Raw genomic sequence first — 25,269 nt, forward strand, 5'->3', positions numbered from 1 at the left:
ACTCTTAAAGTAGAACAGATATTGCAATCATGGCAATAACAATCTGTAATGGCTTGGCCGCAGTCATTAAAATTACAATTTTACCGAAAAACTTATTCTGCTCACTACAAATAGCCCTGCTATAGTAGTACATAAAAAAGCTACAATCCACCCTATTCAAATTTAGTTGTGGAGGCAAACACCCTTGAGTCCCACACAATCTACTTATGAGACCAGCAGACATAGGATTCCTAAACCTGAATGCGTATTACCAAGCAACACATCTTGCAAACAATCTCACTGCACATTCCACTACCTACACCCCCACAATGGATAGAGATAGAAAAACACTGCTGTGGAACAATAGATCTAGCAGCAAAATTATGAATTCCAAAGAGACTCAGGAATATATTGCCAGAAACTTTGCCCACCACCCAACTGTTGATGAATATTTGGAACTGTCACAGAGACAAACTCTGCTTCTCTAGACCTTGGTCCTTGGCCACACCACTAAAAACAATCATACTATGTAATGAAATGTTTCTGTATCTTAGATGGAGGGATCATAACCTTACTTACCAACTGTATACTCAAAGTGTACTCTGCACCATGACAGAATTACAGACAACATATATACCTCCCAGTCTCACCTTTTCATACTGGCAATTAAAAGGTCAAAACAACATGGAGTTTTGTTACAGAATGGCAAAAGGACATAGACAAAACTTAGAAGCCTCACTCAAAATGTTTAATTGGTATAGAGGGTATAGAGGTATAGAGGGTATAGTTGTATAGAGGGTACATGGTACCCACTCGTCTCAAAACAATATAACCCAACATAAGTGATAGATGCTGGAGATGCCTCTCCCATGAGGGGACAATGCTCCATATGTACTGGACATGCAACTTATTACAGTCATTCTGGAGAGAGATTTCCAAATTAATATGGGAGGCAATTGGTTGTATACTAGACCATAACTGTAAAGGAGCTTCCTGTACCCCGGTTGGGTACCTCCGTCGACAGATGCTCCTAGTGCTCCCAGAGGACTCCAAGCACTCCACCAGACACCATCAGCCTGCACTCAGCTTGGCTGGGACTTGCCGTCCTCCACCCACCCTGGACCCAAGACCAGGATCCAGCTTCCAGTTGGTGAACCTCTCTTCCTCCAGAGAGTCGAGCAGGAAGAGCTCTTAAAAGAGTTTAGTGATTATAATCCCTGGGGAGTTACATAGTATGATTGTTTTTAGTGGTGTGGCCAAGGACCAAGGTCTAGAGAAGCAGAGTTTGTCTCTGTGACAGTTACAAATATTCATGAACAGTTGGGTGGTGGACAAAGTTTCTGGCAATATATTCCTGAGTCTCTTTGGAATTCATAATTTTGCTGCTAGATCTATTTTTATAGCAATTCCCAGGGTAGATGCAGCCTTTTCCCCCACACATGAGACAGAGACTCTATGTTGAGGGTAAAACAGGAACTCAAGTTTAATGGGACACACTAGCCTTTTATACAATTTTCCCAACAAGGTTGACACCCAGGTGGACCTTGTTGGGCACCGAATACAAAACATACAAGCCAATAAAAACAGAGGTTTACATTCAGACACTCCCATACAGTGTACACAATCCCTCCCCTCTGCCTGTGATATAATTAACGAAGACAATGGACTAACTCAATTAACTCTAAGCAGAAAAAAACCATACATTTTTCAAAGTCTGGAAAACACCCCAAAACACCACATATCGCCACAAATGTCACATCCCTGGATAGCCCCGATCTGGGTGAACAACATATCCATCCCATTTTGACCCATCGTGCACATGGTCCTAGGCCCAAAACAGTTCCAGGGAATTAGGGCCAATGGTCAGTCTCTCTTTATGGAGTACAAAAGTACTTACAATACATGAATGGAGTCTTGTAAAGTGTATTGGGCAAGGTATATTGCAGGACCCACAGTCACAGAGTAGGAGGCAAGCAAAGAGGCCCCTCCAAAAACCAGTGATGAGGTCACTTTCGCCACAATAGCAGTGAGACTATTCTACTCAAACGGATACCAGACACCATACCCACTTGAATTGTTAGGCTAATGTTCCCTTTACTCACCTCAGCTTCCACATTGCTGGTAAAATAACTGGAAAACACCAAACATATCTTCGATCAAAGAGGTCACTACATTGATCTTCTCTACTCTAGACTATGAGGTGATAATGTGGAACCAATCAAAGATAAGAAAAGGAAGCTATACCGCGAAAGGGCTATGGTCCACCTATAAAAACAGGCAAGGAATAACCTAGGTCCTCCCAAGTAATTGTACATATGACTATAGTTCTCATTATGGATATATTAACATTTATTTAAAAAATAATAACATTTAAAAAATAAGTTTTGCCCTTAGGCTGTCAGAAATGGGAAGCTACCACCCCACTTCATATACACCGCATATGAATGTTGAATACTGTTGGCCGAGAAATACAGTAATGGACACACATTAGGAATGTGCATGGGGAAAATATTCGGTTCGGTTCGGCATTCCGAAATGCGGGACTTCAGCACTTCAGTTCTGTTCAGCATTCCGAAATTCAGAACTTCAGAACTTCGGTTCAGTTCGGGACTTCGGCAATTCAAAACTTCGACAATTCTGAACTTTGGCATTTTGGGACTTCGGATGTTCTCTTGCAGCCGCTTAGTAGATAACTCCCAATTTCCATGGTATTAGGGAGCTATCTACCAAAAGGCTGAAAGACCTAAATTGGTCTTTCAGTCAAATTTACTAATACTAAGTAAAGATTACCTTAGTATTAGTAAACTATACAGCCTGTGGCTTCCCCTCTAATTCTAATTTAGGGCCCCCACACTCCGCTCAGGGGAGGGGGCCAGGGTGAGGACAATAGTTCCCCCGCTTATTCTAATTTAGGGCCCCCACCTGCCGCTCAGGGGTGAGAGCCGGAGGGAGGGCCAATAGGTTCCCCCTTATTATTATTTAGGGCCCCCACCCCTCACTCAGGGGTGGGGGCCAGGGGGGAAGACAATAGGTCCCCCCCTTATTCTAATTTAGGGCCCCCATCTGCCGCTCAGGGGTGGGAGCCGGGGGGCCCCATTTTTCTGATTTAGGCCCCCACCTGCTGAGCTTCCCAAAATGGGGGATTTATTTTAACATCACCTAACCCCGTGGTTTTTGTTTTTGGTTTAGGTGACACTTCAGCTTTTAGTATATGTAGTGAATATGGACTGCCTCGCAGCAGCTATTACTTAAAGTGCAGGATAGCATGTTAAACTGGCAGCTGAGGGTGTACTGATGGTGATCAAGCTGTACCTTTGTTAAACTGCAACGTTCTGAATTGAATATTGTAACTGGAGTGACAGAGGAGAGCTGGATAAGGGAAATCTTCCCTGGGTTAGCTATTTTCATAATTACATTCATTCACTAATGGTGTTATCTGTGTCTTTAAATAGGTGAAACACCTTAATGGAATTTCCTTAATTGGTGAGACACCTTAATCTTTTTATCAGCTGATCATCAGTTTCTCCTCAATCTCTAAGCAATATAAGAGTACAATCTGGGAAGGTAGAATTTACTTGCAGCAGGCTACTTCAGAGGTTTCCCCAACCTGTCTGTGTATATTGTATGTTCTCCACTAATTGTACAGCGCTGCGGAATCTGTTAGTGCTTTATAAATACCAGTAATAAATAAATAAAGAAAGAAAAAAATACATCACCTAACTTATTCAACCTACCCTGCACACATTTAATACAAGTATTCTCTATCTCCATTTAAACCATATATACTCTAAATGACTTAAAAGTGTCACTATTTTCTACCATATGGAATCTAATCTGAAACAGAGTGTCACTTAGAAACTTTGAAAATCTTTTTAACCAAATTGAAGGAGTGACATAATGTATTATAATGTATTATATTACTGTAGTAAGTCTAAAAACCAAACTATAAACTACAGTGGTCATCACTTTATTTAATCATGTTTTTTGACACAGGGCACAACGTTTGTTTTGTGTTTTTTGCGTGTTTGTTTTTGTGTTGCCTTTGATGTAAAAACTAATTTTAATTATTAGATTAATACAAAGAAGTGCTTTACACATATGGTAATCTAGTGAGCCTTCTCTCTCATCTGTTCAAAAGATTTATTGCCTTGCATAATTAAAGTTAAATGAAAACTCCAAATGTTAATACCAAATATTATTTTTTTTCAAATTTCTTTATTTATTTTCTAAGATATAAAAAGACATATATATATATATATATATATATATCATCTTATTGACGAATATTTGAAATATATATATATATATATATATATATATATATATATATATATATATATATATATTATATATATACATATAATATATTTCAAATATTCGTCAATAAGATGATATATTTTTAAGCAATCATATAGCAGATAGACATTTAATAATAAATAATATTTATAACTTACAACATATAACATATAAATAAATATAAATTTTGGCACGAAATGGGTAGCACACGTGCCAATAGGATGTATGTTTTCAGTGCCTGTTTTTATAGACACTGGACTGGAATGAATGTTTTTGTCGATAGGAATGTACCAGGACATTCTTTGTTTTTTTGTTTTCTGCTAACTGTAGAGATTATTATATTGAATATTATTGTTGTTGTTTTTGGACGGATTCTGGATATATTAGAGTACATGCTCACTGCGGTTGGAATGGGATGGTGGCTCTCAAAGGTGGGAACATAGGGATAAATGTAATTAAAATCCATTACTATAAATTCTCCTTTTAAAAGAGCAAGTCTTTTAGATCGTTTGAACAGACACCATTTAGACATTGCTTTTACTCAGGAAACACACTGGAAGGACAGAGATATGGGATTGTGGAACTATCATAAATATCCAATTATATGTACACATCAAGCTTTTTTGGGGGAAAAATAGGGGGGTGGCTATAATAATACTTCAAGGGTTACGTTTGTGTATATCCATCATGTTGTTGATGATCTGGGGAAATATTTGATTTTAATTTGTAAAATCAATGATATTGTATTTACCTTAGTAAGTTTATACGCACCTTCAGATCACCCAAGTACTTTTTTTGAATCTACAATGAAAATAGTGGAACACTATTCTAAAGGTACTCTGGCCTTAGCTGGAGATATGAATTGTATAGCCGATTCTGAGTTAGACAGAAAGAGAACTGTTAATAATAAAACTAATAAGAGAGATCTGACACAAACAAAGGCACTCGCAAACGCTTTACTGAGATATAATCTTTGTAATATATGGCAGACTCAGCACACTGAAGAAAGATTTTACTTTTTATTCAAATCCCCAATACTCATATTCGCTATTTGACTTTTTCTTTATGAAAGCTACATTTTTAGATCTCTGTGTCGACTCACAAATAGGGAATATAAGTTGGTCAGACCATGCCCCTGTATTTATCTCTTTAAAAAATAATAATCCAAGAGTTGTTTTAAATGGAGGTTGAAGGATTTCACATTAGCTTATGAGTCTAATAAGGAACAGCTATTGAAGGCTGCTGAGTCCTTTATGCAGGAAAACCATAATTCTACCCTATGGTGTTCGATGAAATGTTTTCTTAGGGGCTATTTGAGTAAACAATTAATATATTTGAAACGAAAACAGGGTAAACCACTAGCTGATCTCTACAGTTGCCTTGCTGGTCGAGAGAGAATAAACAAGCTGTGCCCTTCCTCTGATACTTGCAGAGAAATAACAACAATCCAACAAGAGATTAAGAATAAACTAAAAGATCAAACTAACTCCAGATGAAAGTTATGAAACATTGGACTGGTCTAAAAAAGAGGTACAATATTTAGGAAATAAACTTTGTTCAGATTTAAAGTCTACACTGTATAAAAATTATTCAGAGCCGATTATAGATCTCAAAGAGACAATAAGTAGATGGAAGGGCCTAGAGATTTCTTGGCTCGGACGAATAAATATCCTTAAAACATACCTGGTCCCAAAAATATTGTATCTTTATAGAACTATTCCGATCCCAGTACCACCCAATATAATAAAAGAAATGGAAATTCTATTATCCACAAATGTTTGGGGAGCCAAGAAGGCCCTATACTTACCTATACTTAAAATGAAAATAATTCATGAAACGTGTATGCTTTCCCATTATTTATGTTAAATATTAAAAGAGATAAAGACCTGGTAAAACTTAGAAAGGACCTAATGTGAAGGGACTGATCCTTATCTATGTCCTTGGTTAGATTGTAAACATTTTAGACAACTAAAAATTCCGAATCAAACACTGACCAGATTGATGGGCTGGCTCTTTAAATTGAGAAAGAGGTTTGAAAAAAGACAAACCCTAAATTTCAGTTCTATCTTTTAGTCCTCTTTCAGTTCTATCTTTGTATATAGAATATTTGGACATTTCACACTGGCAATCTTACAATTTAAAAACAATATCAGACCTATATGATACTGATTCGATAAATTATTTTCACAATCTGAACATATCGTTATTTTTAATGTTGTAATTTTCTGTTAAAGAGGGTAAATCTTGTCAAATATAAACACTAGAGGGCACCATTGCCTCAACAAAGAGGAAATGAAACAAAGATGAAAACAACATACATTACTTGTAATGTAATGTCACAAGATTAATTTAACCAATAATCTGCATTACAACAAAACTCTGCATTACAAGATTTGACGTTTTTGTACTAATTTGTCAACTAGACAATACCCTTATGTCATGTTACTCAGGTTCACCAATTCATTACAAATTAAAAGATTTCTCTCTAACTTTAAAAGAGAAATATCATGGCATATTGGAGGAATTAGTGGATTTTCTGAATTTAAAAGTATTTCCAATGCCAATTATACCTTATCTAGTGTGAATAGTATGACCATAACATCTGACTGTATGCAAAACACTCACAGAGATACTGAAAAACAAAATAACAAATGTAATGTTCCTAAAAGAATAGTATTCAACTGGCTTATGGTCTTTAAGTGTGTTTGTCAGAAAGGGAATTTACACCCATAGCATTTAAAACCTCATGAAGTTTTGGGTCTAATAAACTCCAGCCGCTGCGTTCTTGAACATACTGAACACAGTGGAAGGTATGCGATAGATAGATAGATAGATAGATAGATAGATAGATAGATAGATAGACAGTACAATCTAAATAATGACTAACTAATATATACTACTAATATTATATATTAATATATATAAATTCTTTGCCATTCCAGCAGTTCTGTAGAAGCTGAGCTGTTTCAGATTTTAAATTCACGTTTAGCATTATTATAAAATATAAACACTAGAGGGCACCATTGCCTGAACAAAGAGCAAATGGAACAACATACATTACTTTAAAAATGTAAGCTAATGTTGCAAAATTTTAGTTTGTTTATATACATTTTTAACACAATTTACAAATTATAGGACTATAAAGTTATTTTTTGTTCATTTGAGTCGTTTGAAATTAATTCAAAAAATAAAATGCACTTGGGGTATACTAAAACGTATCATTTTAAGTAGGTTTCACCCCTTAAGGACCAAATTTCTGGAATAAAAGGGAATCATGACACTTAAGGGGTTAAAGGCAGCTTTACAACTCACTGACTGGCAAAAATGTAAATGAAAAAATATCAACTGAGGATAAATGGAGTATCTTCAAACAATATTCTCAGTATGTACCATTCGTTAATAAATATAAAGGAAACAAATTAAAACCAATGTGGCTTTATGGGAAATTAAACCAAAAACTCAAAAATAAGAAAAGGGTAGTTTAAGCATTGAAATCAGAGGCATCCTATATAACATATAAGGAATCCAATAATGCATACAAAAAGGCGATTACCGTATATACTCGAGTATAAGCCGACCCGAATATAAGCCGAGGCCCCTAATTTTACCCCAAAAAACTGGGAAAACTTATTGACTCGAGTATAAGACTAGGGTGGGAAATGCAGCAGCTACTGGTAAATTTCTAAATAAAATTAGATCCTAAAAAAATTCTATTAATTGAATATTTATTTACAGTGTGTGTATATAATGAATGCAGTGTGTGTGTATGAATGCAGTGTGTGTATGAATGCAGTGTGTGTATGAGTGCAGTGTGTGTGTATAAATGCAGTGTGTATATTATGAGTGCAATGTGTGTGTATGAGTGCAGTGTGTATGAATGCAGTGTGTGAATGAATGCAGTGCGTGTATGAATGCAGCGTGTGTATGAATGCAGCGTGTGTATGAATGCAGTGTGTGTATGAATGCAGTGTGTGTATGAATGCAGTGTGTGTATGAATGCAGTGTGTGTATGAGTGCAGTGTGTGTGTATGAGTGCAGTGTGTGTGTATGAGTGCAGTGTGTGTGTATGAGTGCAGTGTGTACGAGTGCAGTGTGTGTGTATGAGTGCAGTGTGTGTGTGTGTGTGTGTGTGTGTGTGTGTGATGCAGAGCATTGGTGGGGGGGTGGGCATTTTTTTATTATTATTTAATTATTATTTTTTTTTCTTACTTTTTTTTTTTACATTTTATTATAATTTTTTGATTTTTTTTTCCGGCCCCCCTCCCTGCTTGTTAGCTGGCCAGGGAGGGGGGCTCTCACTCCCTGGTGGTCCAGTGGATGGGCTGTAGGAGGGGGGCTGGCAGAGAGCTCTTACTTACCTTCACAGCAGCTCCTATCAGCTCCCTTCTCTCTCCTCCGGTCCGTGCAGCTCCCAGGTCAGCTACCTCTGCAAGTCTCGCGGGCCGCGCGGAGCTTTGCCATGGTAACCCGTGGCAACGCTCTGCAAGACTTGCAGAGGGAGCTGACCTGGGAGCTGCACGGACCGGAGGAGAGAGAAGGGAGCTGACAGGAGCTGCAGGAAAGGTAAGTTACAGCTTCCTGCCAGCCCCCGGTCCATGTCTGTATTATGGCAATGTAAATTGCCATAATACAGACAATTGACTCGAGTATAAGACGAGTGGGGGGTTTTCAGCACAAAAAATGTGCTGAAAAACTCGTCTTATACTCGAGTATATATGGTAGATTGGCTAAAGTAGAAAATTAGAAAGTGATAGCCAAAGAGAGCAAACCAGCTCTCAAATAATTGTAAATACATCAATTCTAAAGTAAAAAAAATAAAATAAAAAAATATGTTTTATGAAACATAGGTAAGTAGTAGTATAGATCAGTGTGTTGCAGTTGATGTAATCTATTTGGATTTTGCCAAGGCATTTGATACAGTTCCACACAATAGGTTAGCATTCATACTAAAAGAAATCGGTCTAGATGAAAATTCTTGTTCTTGGGTAGAACATTGGAGTAAAGATAAAGTACAACGAGTTGTCATTAATGATACATTTTCCAGCTGGACAAAAGTGGTACGTGCTGGACAAAAGTGGTACGTGCTGTCCCTGCTCTGTTCTGGGACCGCTTCTATTTAACATATTTATAAATGATCTTGTAAGGAGCATTTAAAGTCCTGTTTCAGTGTTTGTAAAGTAATACAATGTGAGTAGGATATTACTTTGCTAAAGAAGGATATAGATAGGTTGCGGGACTACGCACCCAAATGGCAAATTAAATTTAATGTAGATAAAATAAAAAGTTATGTACTTCAGGGTAAAGCATGTAAAAGCAACTTATACCCTAAAGGTAGTAAATTAGGCATAACACCATATGATAAGAATGTGGGAATTGTTATAGACAAACAAACTAGGCAACAATGCACAATGTCAAAAAGCTGTTGCTAAGGCCAGTAAGGTACTGTTATATATAAAAAGGGTACTCATTTTTGCAATGAAAATATACTTTTGCCTCTTTATAAATGAATGGTAAGACCGCACCTTGAATATGCTGTGTAATTTTGGACACCTGTTGTACAGAAGGCTACTATGGCACGAGAAAAAATGCAGAGGCGAGCTAGAAAATTAATTTAAGTAATTGAAGATTTTAGTTATGAAGAAAGGTTAGCCAATTTAAAACTGTTAAGTTTAGAAAAACAGTGCCTCATAGTGGATTTAATAGCGTTATAAACATATATTCTGGGCCAATACAATCTATTCAGATACATCACTATACATAGGGCATGAGGCCACCCATTTAGACTGGTAGAAAGGAGATATTAGTCTAAAGCAAAGGAAATGTTTTATAGAAAGAACAATAAGGATGTAGAATGCTCTGCCTGAAGAGGTGGTTTTATAATGCCTCGTTTCCACTGAGCGGATCGGTTCGGGTTGGTACAGTTTGGAAGGTTTAGAATGGACCAGCCCATTCTGGTGAGCGTTTCCACTGCAAGTCAGACCTTCAGGGCCATGCAGGGTTTAGAAAAAATGCTCTTCCTGTCCACCAATCAATGGATTGTATAGTAGATCCGCCCTAACCGAACCGTTCCATTTTCTATGGCCCTACATCTGAAGCAGGGCCCTGAATGGATCGGTACGGTTCGCTTGTATGGACCACTTTCATAATGGAAACACCCAAAATAGCGAACCGTACCGAACTGAACCGAACCGATCCGCTCAGTGGAAACGAGGCATAAGTGTCTGTAAATATGTTGAAATAGCAACAGGATGAATACTGAATACATTACAAAACATAATGTTCTTTTATATATATATATATATATATTATTTTTTTTTGTTAAATATGCGTGGTAAATTAAAAAGTGCTTCAAATTGGTTTTTGTCTTGCCTTCTTTTGGATCAACAGCAGAACAGATGTGAGATAGGCTGCACTTGATAGACGCATGTCTTTTGCCTATGTAACTATGTAAAAGGAAATCAAACTGCAGAAAAATAATCGCCCTCTCTGTGAGCTTACCCTTAAACCGCTCTCTAGCAATGCTGAGTATGTGATTATGACTTACCTGTTTATTCATAAGAATGTAGATGATTGGATTGAACACAGTACTGCTTTTAGCCAAAATTGAAGGAATCACACTTGCTGCTGGAGATACTGCCCCTGGGCGGCCGAATGTAGCAAGGAGGGCAATCACTCCATATGGCAGCCAGCACATTAGGTAACAAATAACAGTGGTGATCACCATGAACAGCACATGGTACTCTCGTTTGCGAGCAGTGCATTTTCTAAACTTTCCAACCTGATAAGGAAAAAAATAAGATTGTAAAACTGTATAAAAACATCAACTATTTTTTTTAAATTAATGATTAGACACAATAGGCATTACAAAGATCTTATTGATACACATCTAAATAGATTCTTATTTCAAGTAGTTCTTACATAAGAGCTCTCTGTATACAGCAAGTTGTAACTTTCAAGACTGACCTCGATATATTATTTCTGCAAACCTGTACAGATGCACTATTTTTATTCTACTGCACCTTCAATAAATGGAGGTGTGTATTATTTTGTTGCATATATTTATTGTCTATTCTGTATTCCTGATTTTACTAGTTCGAGTCCAAGTATTTTTCTTTCTTTCTTTCTTTTTTTCTTTCTTTTTTTAATTTTCTGGATCAGTGAATGCCATGTTGCTACTTTGTTACAAAAAATTATTTTCTATCAAATAAAGATGATTAGAAATTCTGCTTTCCATTTATCATGTGAAATATTGCACAGTTCAATATGTTCAAAGCAATCCAGCTCTCTAAGCTTTGAAGTACAACAGCATTCTTAACACAATAACAATGAATATGTGTTTAGAATGTATGGAAAAATATACACACAATATATTTTTCAGGCTTCCAAATGAGTGAGATTTTTGTAAAGTATTGTAAGAGTAAGTGAACAAGATGATGGAAATGTGTGTTGGCTGGACAGTATAAATACAGAAGAACATATGTTGTGTGTAATATAATTATTACTTTATGCAAGCCTTTGCTTGTCTGTCCCAAATCTCTGCAGTGAACCAAGATCCATCTCTGCCCCCCACCCCCTCTGCTCCTACTCTTCATCTCATTTCCCATTCCATTTCCATCCATCTCAGAGAACTTTTCTTATTCTACTGCAACATAAGCATCTCTATGCTCCAACTCAATCTCAGCATCTCTTGCTCAACCATCATATCTCTAAGCACCTCTACAATCAAATCACTTTAGCAACATTTCACCCACACTCTTTAAAACTCAGCATCCACTTCTCTCATCTCGTTTCAGCACACCTTCAATTATCTAGATGTAACACCAAATGCACACCCTCCCCATTCTTCATGAAGAAACAATTTACGTAATTTTCATTTACTCACATCTTCACTACACATTGTGCCTGCAATAGAAGAGCAGTCATTTCACCGCAACACATCTTATTTCTCTTTTTTAAAGATGTAGCTTGATGAGTATGGTCTAAATAATCTTATAAGGATTGCTATATAAGGAAGTTAACTGGCCCTGCATTAAGGTTTGCATGATACAATTGGTGAACCCTTGGCACACCATACATAAAACACAATTCATGTACACTATAATATTGGGTACATTTTTAACCATTTATTAGGGTAAAATATTATTATAATATTACAAAAAATATATATGTATATTTTAAATATGTATAACATGCCACAAATTCTCATAACCCAATTATTACATTTATTCAGATACAGATCTAATTGTAACATCATTGCATTATACACTACACAACATGTAAGTCCCTGTGTGGGAAGATATATTTGTTGCATACTGCTTGACAAATATGTTCCTCTGGTGGGACAATTTATCACTGTAATATATCTTGATATAGACTGGAAGGGTATGTGGTCTGTTTTAGGAATATAATTTCTTTTTACTGGGATCCATGACAATTTGCCTTTTTTGACACATTGTGGCTGCTATAGCTATGTGGGTCTTCAATGTCATCGTGATGACATGGTAATAGAATTCAATTTGTTGATGCGCTATAATTCATAGATAGCATTATAAATACTGTAGCAAAACTTAAAGCCACTTCTTTCTTCTTGTGCTCTTGGATCTTTCTGCAAATTTTGCAAAGGTAGGAGGTGATCAGTTGTTCCAAACTCTTAGCTCCTTTGGCATCTGTTATACTGACTTTTTTAAGTTGATCCCATGTTCTTCTAATCTACACATCCTCTACTGACAAAATAATTGCTTCCTTTGAGTTTCACCTGTATGGTGACAATACCTGATATTAATGTCTGTCACTGTGTATCTGATCTCTTTCTGGATTACATATTTCAATTTAAAGCTTAATATAACAAAAATGTGAGCTTTTCTTTAGCCACCTTCACTTTAATTGCAACATCTGAAATTGCTTTCTTAGGCTAGAATACCACAATTTCACCAACTGCCCATTCTCACTAACTCAGTGTTACATTTAATTCCACTCTCCTTCTTTACACAAATCAAACCGCTTAGTAAATCCAGCAATGTTCAATTAAATGTTTTTTTTTTATTCTTAAAACCAAAAACATCTAAAATTCTAATCCACTTTCTAGTAGCGATATGTTGTCTGTTTTATGGAGAGTTGTTCCCATCGGCATGAAACATTACCATGTATTCCACCTCCAATCCAGTATAAACTCTGGGTTGCCTACATTTGAATTCACCATCTGCTACTGTGTCAGTCTCTCTGTTGCCTCCCCTCAGTTTCAAACTAAACATTCCTGATCCTTGTCTACCTAGTTTTAACTAACACTGCACCCCATAAATGTCTGCTCATCTCTCCTAGTCATGAGGTATATCACTAGCACTCTAAGTCTAGGTTAGCAGTAATGAACTGGATTGAAATAAACATACTACTGGGCCTTACAGTGGCCGGACTTAAAGGGACACTATAGTCATCCAAACAACTTTTAGCCTCATGAAACGGTTTTAGTGTATAGATCATGCCACTGAAGTTTCACTGCTCAATTCACTGCCATTTTGTTTGCTTCTATTTATGTAGCCCTAGTCACACCTCCCCTGCCTGAGCCTGCATGAAAACAAAATGGTTTCATTTTTAATAAGATGTAATTTCATTTAAAAGTATTTATCGCTTGCTCTGTAAACTGAACTTTAATTAAATACAGGAGACTCATACAGGTTCTAGCAAGTTATTAACAGAGCAGGAAATAGCAGAATTTCTAAATTAAACAGAATTTGCAAAAAAGGAAGTATAAACATTAGATGGCTCTTTACAGGAAGTGTTAAGAAAATCTGTGTTAGTCACATGCAGGGATGAGTTATTTAACTCTTAAATGGCAGAGAATTGAGAAGTGAGACTATAGGGGCATGATCTATATATCAAAACTGTTTCATTAAGCTAAAGTTGTTTTTGCGACTATAGTGTCTCTAAAGTAATATTGAGAGAGGAAATGTGGTCAAATACAAGCCTATGTCAGGCTAAAAAAGAGACAGCAAAAACGAGAGCTAGCTGAAATTAGGTTCATGGTATATCAAACAGGTAAGCAAGACAAAAACGGGTTACAGAGAAACTCAGGGTTAACAACAAAGCCAAGGTCAATATCAGAAATAACATGATGAGTCAAGGAATGCACTTAAGAGTACTAAGAACAGAAACCATGATATGCCACAGCAAAACGGGCCAGAGGAGTTTAAAGACTATTATGTGTTATTTGATTGGTCCACATCATGCCTGCGACCCCAAAACATATGTGAATGGGGACACAGGACTGACGTGGACCAATTGGAACTTGCATGCAAATTAGGTCTCCCCCCCGTCGGCTGACATCGGTAGAGGAGGAGCGTGGGCGGAGCTGAGCCAGCACCAAAGGACATTGGCGCTGTACCCAGGTAAGTGACAGAACCCCTTCTGTAACACGGGAGGAGGGTGGGGGTCTTGACAGAGGGGGAAGCTATAGTGCCAGGAAAAGGAGTGTGGTTTCCTGACACTATAGTTTCCCTTTAATAATTGACAAAAATATTTTCTGTTATATAAGATTTTGTCAAAATAAACCCTCTTTTTGTCCATTTCATGCTCATTGTAAGCAAACTTCACCAGGGTCCTCATCTGCTCTTTGCGGGTTTATATCCCCACTGATTACTTGTAAAGTGTTACATACTGGTGCTTAATAAATTATTGTAACAATGAAGAATGATCCTAACAGTTTTTGTGATGTGTGTGTTATAAGGGCATCATCAAACATTTTATTTTCATTATGCATTTCAACAACATGAATTCTTGAACTTTTCAGATAGAAGAGAACAAGAGTCAAGCTTTTCATGTGAAAATATGTCTGCAGTTTTAATGGAAATAGTTTATTCTATAGTCAATTGTTCAGAACATTCATTTTTCTCCCAGCTTAGAAATATACATGTATCTAGCTAAATAATAGAGAAAAAAAACATTCCATAATTTTTACAATGCATTGTCCCAGGGAATGGTATGCTGCACAGCGTGACTTATGATCCTCTTACCACAGTCATGTATATTCCTACCAGAGAGAATTTTATAACATGATGTAGATATAACTGAATTGATTTAACCAAAAAGCGCAATGAGGGGGGTTGTTGGTAGGGGGGATGGGAGTAGAGGGGATATGGTAGAGAAAGGAGACATTTCCTGACATTAGAAGTGGTTGTGGAGGATTATTGGTAAGGGTATAATTCTGGCATGTGAAAGGTGTACTAGGAAATATTTTGGGTAAAAGGGGTCTATATATTTGGCATAGATAAAATAGGCAGTAAACAATTCCTGGCATGGGATACTGGCATGCAGAAAACATGCCACACGCAATGACCCTGAACATAGAAAAACATTCATACATACATGTGCATACATGAAATGCACACAAACACTAACAATGCACATAGAACACTTGATGAACTCCTGCACAATAACATATGCGATGACAATGCACACAAACTCACATAAATATTGTGTACGCAGAAATTCTGACTGCAATTGACCCTGCACTTAAAAATCCTCCGATATACACATGACAACATTTGACTGTTCCTTAGTGGACTAATATTTGCCCAAGATCATTTTGGCCTTCATTGGCCAAGCGTTAATATTAGTCTAAAATCCTTGCAGCTTCTCATAAGGGTAAAATAAAGGATGAAATTAAATACAGGATGAAAATACTGCCTTAGGTAATACATTTGATGCATTGGTGATGAAATATTTATCAGAAGAAATTTGACAATTGTCATGATGGATGAAATGTATACTTTACATATGAAATATGGCATTTGGGATAAATTATAAAAAATGAAATTATATATAGTAAATGGATGAAGTATATCAAACATGATGTCTTGACCTATGTGAGTTTCTCTGAGTATGTCTATGGATTATTCTGATTATTTCTGCCTAGTTTTGCATAATTATTTATCTTAGATCAAGCATGTCAAACTCGCGGGCAGCGGGCCGCATTCGGCGCACAATGAATATCTTTGCAGCCTGGCGAGCCGTGAGTTTGACATGCTTACTAAGGCAGAGTAGGCACCTGCTCTCCCCATGTTGCAGGTGCCTAGTCTGCTAAAATTTACCCGGACAGGAGGATAGGTCGCTGGCAGTAGCGAGGGAGCTCAGTATTTCTGCTCCTTACTGCTCCCTCGCGTGCGCCCTATGTAGTGATGTCAGGTGCCGGAATATGATTTAATTCCGGCCCGGCATCAATAAACTGCACACGTGAGGGAGCAGTGAGGAACAGGTAGAAACCCTTCCGAGAGAAGATCCCCTCTGGACCCAAGGGAGAGGCCCCACACTATCTCCCAAAGGTAGGGAAGAATAAATAAAATGATGCGAGTGTGTGCAAGAATGTGTGAGTGTGTGTGTGTCTGTCAGTGAGTGTGTGTGTCTGTCGGTGTTTGTGTGTCTGTCAGTGTCTATGTGTCTGTCAGTGAGTGTGTGTGTGTCTGTCAGAGAGTGTGTGTGTGTGTGTCAAACAGTGCGTGAGTGTGTGTCTGTCAGTGAGTCTGTGTCTGTCAGTGAATGTGTGTTGGTCAGTGTGGCGATGGCCATGGCTGGACATTGGAGGACCTGGAGGTGCACAGAGGCACGCAACGCCACATCACATTCTGACGTGACGTCAACGTGCTCCACCCTCACAAGGTTTCAAGGAGTAGTGGGAGGATCCGCTTTGGCACAGGGTGCAGATGGCACCATTGGGGGTATACCAGAGGCTGGACTCCGGAGTCGCATACTAGCAGAGGCAATGTGAGTGGAGTCTGCTTGTTGGCTAATATGGTTGTTTTTTTGTATATTTTTTAAACAAGCACCAGGGTTTACTAGAAGGGTGTGCTGGGATTTAGTATAGAGGGGGTGACTGCGGTTTAGTAGAGGGGGATGCTTGTTTTTTCTTATATTGTACTTTTCAAAACAAACCTACGTTTCTATGAACATTTAATTATTATTTTTTGCAGCCCACATAAACTTAAACCTTGTTTATTTGGCCCGTGCTAGCCTTTAAGTTTGACGTGCTTGCCCTAGATGAGGCTTTTCAGTAAACTGGGAATGTCAGGTGTAAATTCCATGCACAACACCAATCTGGAAAATTACATCTATAATTCTCTAAGTGCAGTTTTAAAATGTTCTACAATTGTCTAGTTTCTTTTTTTCATTTCATTTCTGACTTTTCTTTTAAATTTTCTACAATTTTCTAGTTCTTCAATTTTCTACACTTACAGTTCCATGTATCTGTACTGTAAACAACTTTGTATGTTGCTAAAATGTAGCCATGTAGTTAGCCCTACAAAGGCTACTGTCCTTTAGGGGTGGAGGGGCACCATTTACAGAATCTCTAAATAGGGGTTGCATGGTTCCCTAGATGAGATACTCTGTACAAAGATAACCAATGGTGAAACAAAGGAAAAGGTAGAGAGAATTCATGGACTAATAGTTTAAAAATTCTAAGGAAAAGTGATCTAATGGATTCCTGGGGTTAACAGAAAGGATTAATTTGACATATATTAATGCTTAAGTTAATGATTTTGATGTAAATTAAGTTTTGGAAGTCAACAAAGTAAAATATTCAAATACAAGAAACAACCTTTATTACGGAACCAGTTTCTAAAATGAAATACAATAGTAAATAAGGATTATCCAAGTTACTTTCCTTGCTTCTTCTACTTAAAGGGACACTATAGTCACCTGAACAACTTCAGCTTAATGAGGTTGTTTAGGTGAGTGCTACAGCTACCCGGAGCCTTTTTCTTGTAAGCACTGTATTTTCTGAGAAAATGCAGTGTTTACATTGGAAGCTTGGAACACCTCTTGTTGCAGTCAATCAGACGGCCACCAGAGGGACTTCCGAGTTCAGAGGCCCTAAAAAGGCCTCTCGTCCGATGCATTCTGGGTGAATGCATCAGACGGGCTATCAGCACACAAAGCACTGTGAACGCGCTTTGTGTGCTGACAGCCTGTCAGCACTGCTGTGGGCGTGGCTTCAGCTGACAGCTGAAGCCCGAACCCACAGGGATGCTGTCTGGCCACAATAGTGGTTGAAGGGGGGGGGGGGGGGGGACCTACTCTCCTCCCCCCCCCCCCGGCCCCCACCCCTGAGCGGTGGGTGGGGGCCCTAAAAATAAGGGGGGCACATACTGCCCCCCCGGCCCCCACCCCTGTGCGGCGGGTGGGGGCCCTAAAATTATCAATAAGGGGGACCTATTGTCCCCCCCGGCCCCCACCCCTGTGCGGTGGGTGGGGGCCTTAAAATAAAAAATAAGGGGGGGACATACTGCCCCCCCCCCCGGCCCCCACCCCTGTGCGGCGGGTGGGGGCCCTAAAATTATAAATAAGGGGGGACCTATTGTCCCCCCCCCCCCCGGCCCCCACCCCTGTGCGGCCAGTGGGGGCCTTAAAATAAAAAAATAAGGGGGGGACATACTGCCCCCCCCGGCCCCCACCCCTGAGCGGTGGGTGGGGGCCCTAAAATTCACAATAGGGGGGGACCTACTGTCCCCCCCCGGCCCCCACCCCTGTGCGGCGGGTGGGGGCCCTAAAATTCACAATAAGGGGGGGCCTACTGCCCCCCCCCGGCCCCCACCCCTGAGCGGTGGGTGGGGGCCCTAAAATTATCAATAGGGGGGGACCTATTGACCCCCCCCGGCCCCCACCCCTGAGCGGTGGGTGGGGGCCCTAAAATTCACAATAGGGGGGGGACCTACTGTCCCCCCCCGGCCCCCACCCCTGAGCGGTGGGTGGGGGCCCTAAATACAAAGGGGGTGGGGACCTTAGTTAACCCTCTCCCCCCCCCCCCAAAAAAAAACTTATCTCCCTACCTACCCCCCTCACCCTAAAAATAATAAGGGGGGACCCTTTAACTAAAAACCTGTAAAGAAAAAAAAATTAAGATAAAAACAACTTACCATTCGATGTTTTCTTTCTTCTAAAATCTTCTTTCTTCAGCCCCAAAAAAGGCCAAATAAAAATCCATAATAACCGACGCAATAAAAAAAAAAAAAAAAAAACCCGAGCGCAAAAAAAATAATCCATCTTCACCCATGGAGGGCTCCGCGCAGACTGAGCTCTGCAGGGCGGGGGAAGGCTTATAAAGCCTTGCCCCGCCCTGCAATTAGGCTAAGAACACTCTGATTGGTGGGTTTAAGCCAATCAGAGTGCTCTTTGTCATTTTACAAGCGTGGGAAAGTTCTTTGGAATTTTCCCACGCTTGTAAAATGACACAGAGCAATGTGATTGGATGGCTTGAAATCCATCCAATCACAGTGCTCTGTGTCATTTTACAAGCGTGGGGAAATTCCAAAGAACTTTCCCACGCTTGTAAAATGACAAAGAGCACTGTGATTGGATGGCTTGAAATCCATCCAATCACAGTGCTCTGTGTCATTTTACAAGCGTGGGAAAATTCCAAAGAACTTTCCCACGCTTGTAAAATGACAAAGAGCACTGTGATTGGATGGCTTGAAATCCATCCAATCACAGTGCTCTGTGTCATTTTACAAGCGTGGGAAAATTCCAAAGAACTTTCCCACGCTTGTAAAATGACAAAGAGCACTGTGATTGGATGGATTTCAAGCCATCCAATCACATTGCTCTGTGTAATTTTACAAGCGTGGGAAAATTCCAAAGAACTTTCCCACGCTTGTAAAATGACAAAGAGCACTCTGATTGGCTTAAACCCACTAATCAGAGTGTTCTTAGCCTAATTGCAGGGCGGGGCAAGGCTTTATAAGCCTTCCCCCGCCCTGCGGAGCTCAGTCTGCGTGGAGCCCTCCATGGGTGAAGATGGATTATTTTTTTTGCGCTCGGGTTTTTTTTTTTTTTTTTTATTGCGTCGGTTATTATGGATTTTTATTTGCCCTTTTTTGGGGCTGAAGAAAGAAGATTTTAGAAGAAAGAAAACATCGAATGGTAAGTTGTTTTTATCTTATTTTTTTTTTCTTTACAGGTTTTTAGTTAAAGGGTCCCCCCTCATTATTTTTAGGGTGAGGGGGGTAGGTAGGGAGATACGTTTTTTTTTGGGGGGGGGAGGGGGGGAGGGTTAACTAGGGTCCCCACCCCCTTTGTATTTAGGGCCCCCACCCACCGCTCAGGGGTGGGGGCCGGGGGGGGACAATAGGTCCCCCCCTATTGATAATTTTAGGGCCCCCACCCACCGCTCAGGGGTGGGGGCCGGGGGGGGGCAGTAGGTCCCCCCCCTTATTGTGAATTTTAGGGCCCCCACCCGCCGCACAGGGGTGGGGGCCGGGGGGGGACAGTAGGTCCCCCCCTATTGTGAATTTTAGGGCCCCCACCCACCGCTCAGGGGTGGGGGCGGGGGGGGGCAGTAGGTCCCCCCCTATTGATAATTTTAGGGCCCCCACCCACCGCTCAGGGGTGGGGGCCGGGGGGGGGGCAGTAGGTCCCCCCCTATTGATAATTTTAGGGCCCCCACCCACCGCTCAGGGGTGGGGGCCGGGGGGGGACAATAGGTCCCCCCCTATTGATAATTTTAGGGCCCCCACCCACCGCTCAGGGGTTGGGGCCGGGGGGGGCAGTAGGTCCCCCCCCTTATTGTGAATTTTAGGGCCCCCACCCGCCGCACAGGGGTGGGGGCCAGGGGGGGACAGTAGGTCCCCCCCCTATTGTGAATTTTAGGGCCCCCACCCACCGCTCAGGGGTGGGGGCCGGGGGGGGGCAGTAGGTCCCCCCCTATTGATAATTTTAGGGCCCCCACCCACCGCTCAGGGGTGGGGGCCGGGGGGGGCAGTAGGTCCCCCCCCTTATTGTGAATTTTAGGGCCCCCACCCGCCGCACAGGGGTGGGGGCCAGGGGGGGACAGTAGGTCCCCCCCCTATTGATAATTTTAGGGCCCCCACCCACCGCTCAGGGGTGGGGGCCGGGGGGGGACAATAGGTCCCCCCCTATTGATAATTTTAGGGCCCCCACCCACCGCTCAGGGGTGGGGGCCGGGGGGGGGGCAGTAGGTCCCCCCCCTTATTGTGAATTTTAGGGCCCCCACCCACCGCACAGGGGTGGGGGCCGGGGGGGGGACAGTAGGTCCCCCCTTATTGATAATTTTAGAAAGCGAGCTGAGCTGTCAGTCAGACAGCTCAGCTCGCGAACGCGCATTCCGCGCACATGCGCGGTAAAGCGCTCAGGTTCTTCATAGGGCGGCTGTCAATGCCGCTCTATGAAGAACGCGATTGGTGCAGCGCGAAGCCGCGCATGCGCACCACATCGCCCTGACGCTTCTCTCAGAGAAGCGTCCTATTGGGCCCTGCGATTTCGTCATTTTGACGAAAAAGGGGGCGCGGCCTGGCTGGGAGCTCGGCGCTGGAACGGAGGTAAGTTTTTAATATAAAAACACCTCGAATTTTTTTTTAATTAAATGTAAGTTCATATAAAAGCAAGAAGGAAGGCTGGGGGACCTGTCTTTCTTGCTTTTATATGTAGACTATAGAGTCCCTTTAACTATGAAAAAATATTATGACTAACCGATATGTTGGAGAATGGAGAAGTGTAAATATTCAGTGGAAGTACTAATAGATTATCTCTAGTCTCTACTCTCCATTAATCACCAGCGGCTATCTCAATTTCTTTAGTAACTAAGACTACAATCCAACAAACAACAGGCTGCTCAGACCGCTGTCTCACTCCTAATGTTTCAGCAGCATCAGAAAATGAGAACCTGTCAGGTAGTCGTCTGATCAGTGTGGTGTATTACCAAACTCTATAAATTATCATGTACGCATACACATATAAACTCTGGTCCGTCTACTTTAACAAATATTTATTCAGAGACAAAACAACAACAACATACAAATAATTACACACAATCTAACTAACTATACCAACAACAACAACAACAGCAACAACAACCTAACTAACAATAACAACTAAATCTTATAAAATCACCAGATCCCACTCACAGTTCACCATGATAAAAATTAGCCCATGTCTGCTCAGTAGCACAGCCAAGAAGGAACAGGGAGGAATGGGGATAGGGGGGAGTGGTTATCTCTTTCCTGACCTGTAAAGGTATTGAATTACCCAATTACCATATCAAAGGATAAAGCTTATCCCAGTGTGAGAAAGGCATACATGAGTTTGGTCACATGACCCCTGGTCACCATATTAGTTTGATGACAGAATGTCACCACAATCAGGATCAGCATTGGTCTAATTTTGCCAGAACTTGACATTGATCAATATAAAAATAGCAATGCATGGTGATTGATCAATGATTGTGATCACACTATGTTCTATGTATTTCCACAAACAGGCATATTTATGTCTAATACTGGGACTGGTATTTTCTTTATGGATATTAATGCTTTTATATTATCATTTGCAATATACAATGATGCTGTACTTTCACTTGCAAGGACATCAATAAAAGTGACATGAATTTAAAAAAAGAAAAAGAAAACGTGCTCACCAGACATTGTGTTTGCTGCACTCTCATTAGCTGTATTTTGCCCTGTGCCTGAATAACTAAATGCCAGAATGAAGTCCAAAAGAATGTGTCTCATTCCCCCCGACCTTCCTTCTGTCTCATTCTCCCCCTTACCCTCCTCCATGTGTCTCATTCCAGCATCTCCCCCCCCAGCCTCTCCATGTATCTCATCCCCTCACCTCCATGTGTCTCATTTCCTCCCCTTAGCCCCTCCATACAGTGGCGGATCCAGGGGGGGGGCAACGGGGCAATTGCCCCCCCCGAGATTCTCCCCTGCCGGCTAATGCAGGGCTGACATTGCCCAAGTGCCAGCCCTGCATTGTGCCTGCAGACCGGGGAGGGAGATCAGTGATCTCCCTCCCCGGTCTGCAGGCACATTACTGACAGCCGACCGGCAGGGGAGGGAGAGAGGACCCGGGAGCTCCTCCGGGTCCTCCTCTCGCGAGATTTGGAGCGTTGCCGCGGTTACCACGGCAACGCTCCAAATCTCGCGAGAGTGAACTCTAACCCTGGAGCGCGGGCTAGAGTTCACTCCTACCACTGGGACCACCAGGGAATCCCCACTGGGACCACCAGGGAAAGAAAGATGTCCCCCCTCCTCCCAGTAAAGGTAAGAAGGGAGGGGGGACATAAATTATATATTAATTTTAATTAAATGTTAAAAAAAAAACCACACACACATTAAAAAAAAAAAAAGCCCCCCCCCCTATCCTTCTTCTACACACACATTGCCCCTGCCCCCCATACACACACACACACACATGCACACACATTGCCCCTGCCCCCCATACACACACACACACACATTGCCCCTGCCCCCCATACACACACACATTGCCCCTGCCCCCCATACACACACACACATTGCCCCTGCCCCCATACACACACACATTGCCCCTGCCCCCCCCCACACACACACACACATTACCCCTGCCCCCCATACACACACACACATTGCCCCTGCCCCCCATACACACACACACACATTGCCCCTGCCCCCCATACACACACACATTGCCCCTGCCCCCCATACACACACACATTGCCCCTGCCCCCCATACACACACACATTGCCCCTGCCCCCGATATACACACAAATTGCCCCTGCCCCCCATACACACATTGCCCCTGCCCCCATACACACACATTGTCCCTGCCCCCCATACACACACACACACACACATTGCCCCTGCCCCCCATATACACACACATTGCCCCTGCCCCCCATATACACACACATTGCCCCTGCCCCACATATACACTCACATTGCCCCTGCCCCCGATATACACACACATTGCCCCTGCCCCCCATACACACACATTGCCCCTGCCCCCATACACACACATTGCCCCTGCCCCCATATACACACACATTGCCCCTGCCCCCCATATACACACACATTGCCCCTGCCCCCCATATACACTCACATTGCCCCTGCCCCCCATATACACACACATTGCCCCTGCCCCCCATATACACTCACATTGCCCCTGCCCCCCATACACACACACATTGCCCCTGCCCCCCATACACACACATACACACACATTGCCCCTGCCCCCCATACACACACACACACACACACATTGCCCCTGCCCCCATACACACACACACACATTGCCCCTGCCCCCCATAAACACATTGCCCCCACATACACACACTGCCCCCCATAAACACACTGCCCCCACACACATACATTGCCCCACACACACACTGTAACTGTCACACACACACTGCACCCCTGACATATACTGCCGCCCTCACGTACACACTGCAACCTTCACACACACAAACTGCTAATACACTGTCCCCCTCACACACACACACACACACACACTGCACCCCTCACACATTGCACCACTCACACATACCACTGCTCCTCTGCCCTACTACAGCCCCATTCCCCAGAGGACCTCAGGTAAGTTGTCAAACAGTTCTTAAACAGTTTGACTACTTACTCTGGGAGGGGGTCTTGGCATTATTGGCACTATAACCACTAAACTGAGCTGTAGTGGTTATTGTGTCTGGATTATTTATTTAAATAATCTACAAGTGCCCCTCCCGAGATCAGGCTCTGGATCCGCCACTGCCTCCATATCATATTCTGCCTAATTTGTGTCTCTCCAACCTCAGTCCCTCCAAGTGTCTCATTCAATTTTCTCCCATCTCCCCTCAGCCCCTCCATGTGTCTCATTCCATCATCCCTTCCACCCCTCCATATGTCTCATCTCGTCCCCCCAGACTCTCCATTTCTTATTCTGCCCCTCCCCCATGTCTTTCTCACCAATTCCCCTGCCATAGCTGCTTACATCTGAGCTGACAATGGTACCCAGTCTGACAGGAAGTGCCCTCACTGGTAGCACTTCCTGTTAGACCATGGTCTGCTCAGTCTTGCTACATTTAATGACTAGCAGGAGGGGAAGCGCTGTGCAGACCTCTCCAATCCTGCCGGACACCTGGCAACCACGGCCCCACAGTCGCAGGGATCACAGCTGCAGCCGGACTTGGTTGCAGCTGCTATGGCTATGACCATGGTAGGTACACCACTGCTCTTAAACAC

The 25,269-nt window shown here is 41.8% G+C and overlaps 1 protein-coding gene across 1 annotated transcript in view; it reads right to left on the reverse strand.

The window, feature by feature from the left end:
• Window positions 1–25,269, reverse strand: part of LOC134614438 (pinopsin-like) — a 275,580-nt gene that overhangs the window by 66,027 nt on the left and 184,284 nt on the right. The window contains exon 4 of the mRNA XM_063458217.1: window positions 10,820–11,053. Within this exon, the coding sequence (XP_063314287.1) occupies window positions 10,820–11,053 (234 nt within the window). The remainder of the gene's footprint in view (window positions 1–10,819; window positions 11,054–25,269) is intronic.

The sequence above is a fragment of the Pelobates fuscus genome, chromosome 1 (genome assembly GCF_036172605.1).
Source record: "Pelobates fuscus isolate aPelFus1 chromosome 1, aPelFus1.pri, whole genome shotgun sequence".
Lineage (NCBI taxonomy): Eukaryota > Metazoa > Chordata > Amphibia > Anura > Pelobatidae > Pelobates > Pelobates fuscus.